Source organism: Capsicum annuum, unplaced genomic scaffold (assembly GCF_002878395.1).
Source record: "Capsicum annuum cultivar UCD-10X-F1 unplaced genomic scaffold, UCD10Xv1.1 ctg81942, whole genome shotgun sequence".
NCBI lineage: Eukaryota > Viridiplantae > Streptophyta > Magnoliopsida > Solanales > Solanaceae > Capsicum > Capsicum annuum.
Window position 1 is genome coordinate 1 of NW_025892699.1, and position 2354 is coordinate 2354.

General features: G+C 41.5%; 1 protein-coding gene across 1 annotated transcript; it reads right to left on the reverse strand.

The window, feature by feature from the left end:
- Window positions 1-1376: 1376 nt before the first annotated feature.
- LOC107853781 (F-box protein CPR1-like) lies at window positions 1377-2339 on the reverse strand. The gene has a single exon (XM_047405848.1). The coding sequence runs from the start codon at window positions 2337-2339 to the stop codon at window positions 1377-1379; it is 963 nt and encodes a 320-aa protein (XP_047261804.1).
- Window positions 2340-2354: the final 15 nt, after the last annotated feature.

The window sequence follows — 2354 nt, forward strand, 5'->3', positions numbered from 1 at the left end:
ATAATATACAAGTCCGCTATGGAAATGGCTGCTGTCGATGCCTCAGAATGTATTGCCGTAGGAGACTCCCTCCACCACGATATCAAAGGCGCAAATGCAGCTGGAATTGCGTCAGCATTTATCACAGGCGGAATACACGCTACTGAACTTGGACTTGGCAAATTTGGGGAGGTCGCGGATGATGATTCGGTACATGCTCTTGCCTTGAAAAACGATGCTTATCCTACATATGTGCTCCCTTCATTTACATGGTGAAGAATGTACCTATTTATGGTATTCACTTTGTACCTCTCCTTTTGCTACTTTTCAGAGTGATCTTTCTCGATTTTGGAACAGAAAAGTTTGGTTGAAGGCACAATCCGGTGTAATTTGAAATAAGAAAACCATGGTAGAACGTCTTGCTTACTTGTTTCTCCATCTAAGTTAGCGGCAAGGTTTTACAAATAGGGCCAGGTGCTTTCTTTATCTCAGCTTGCCGACCTGAAATGCCACTTAAAACTGTCTTTCTTGTTCAGTCGTCAGTCAATGAAGTCATTTTAATATGCTGCGTGAAGTTTCTTTCTTGCTTGGTGGTTAGTCAGTGAAGTCATTCTGACATGTTGCGTAAAGTTTCTTTCTTGCTCGGTGGTCAGTTAGTGAAGTCATTCTGAAATACTGCGTAAAGTTTCTTTCTTGCTCAGTGGTCAGTCCTGCTCGGTGGTCAGTCAGTGAAGACATTCTGATATGATGCGTAAGGTTTCTTTCTTACTCGGTGGTCAGCCAGTGAAGTCATTCTGAAATGCTGCGTAAAGTATCTTTCTTGCTCGGTGGTCAGTCAATGAAGTCATTCTGAAATGCTGCGCAAAAAGTCTTTCTTGCTCGGTGGTCAGTCAGTGAAATTCTGATATGCCGCGTAAAGTTTCTTTCTTGCTTGGTGGTCAGTCAATGAAGTCATTCTAGATTCCTAACTCGTCTCTGGTGAGAAAAGGTATAATACATAAATAGATACTCAATCTTGACATCAGTTGGCAAGTAACCACTCCAACTACGAGAATGCACATCTAGAGACCTCAACTTGGTCTCGACTGACAATTAAACACTCCAATTCGTCCTCACTGTCGGATAGACACCCCTATGCTGACCTGACACATAAATTCTCGAGGTTTCTAGATGATCATTCTGTAAGTTCGAGTGTTCAACTGACACAAAACTCAATGGAACTGATACAAATTGATTAATTCAACTACGTAGATAGCATACAACTACTGTTCTTTTACATAACGAGCAAGATTAATCCAGCATACGGTCAATCCCCGAAAATAACAAAATCTAACTCGTTACAGAGTTTATAAAATAGCCGTGATGTTGAGGCCAACTTCAGCACATAAAATAGCTTCTCAATACCAAGTAAGCAACTTGGGAGAGATCAAGCTTTCTGTGTAAACGAAACCATCCTGAATACATTCCGAATCAGACTGAGGCCATACGCCAGATGATTCATTCGATGTCTTAAACACAGAACCACTACGTCTCAACTGGCTGCAACGGAGTAACACTTCACCATCTGAAAACATGTGTTTCGGGGTGATTGAATAAAGATCGGTACTTTGTATAGTAAACAACTGATTCCAGGATTCCTTGACACCATACTCGTTCGTCACCCATAACTTAAAAGTGTACTCCCGGTGATGAATACGCGTAGAATAAACACAAAGCATGCATCCCAGTACCGAAACACCTTGTTTGCTATGCATTATATCAAAAACCAAATCCAGTCCCTCTGGCAACGGTATCTCTCCACACACCTCATCTGAACTACTAAACGTAGCTACAGACTGATTCAGTAACGAATCAACCCAATGAAACGCTCCATGTACAAACGCCAGATAGCCCATATTAGATGGCGTATCAATGCAGTCTAAAGCTCCATGTCGAAATGCCAAATAATCCATATCAGACAACACAGAGTTATCGGTAGCAGGATTATCATCGATCTTCCTCCAGGAGCCACTTTTCAGCGCAAGAACTTCATTACGTTCTTTACCATCGATCTTGAGGATCTTATAGTCATCACTAGTCGAGTCATATCTCAAACCCCAAGTACACGTAACCTCCTGTGAAAACTTCGGATTGGGAAGTACTACTGATTCTCTTGTAGACGGGTTCCATAGCAAAAGCATGAAGTCTTTATCTGGATAATTACAAACCCCTACAAGAACCAAGCCATTGTAACAACAATGTATATTCCAGCCCCATAGTTTACCACTACGAGGCCTATCGATTCCTTGTACATCCTCAAACAGTTGATCCGACGATAAGGAAGAACAGTGGAATGAATACTCTCTGTTAAGAAAAAGCATTTTTTCGAAACTTTG

Excerpts from the sequence above, each read along its gene's own strand:
- LOC107853781 (XM_047405848.1), bottom strand. The coding sequence starts at position 2,339 with ATGCTTTTTCTTAACAGAGAGTATTCATTCCACTGTTCTTCCTTATCG.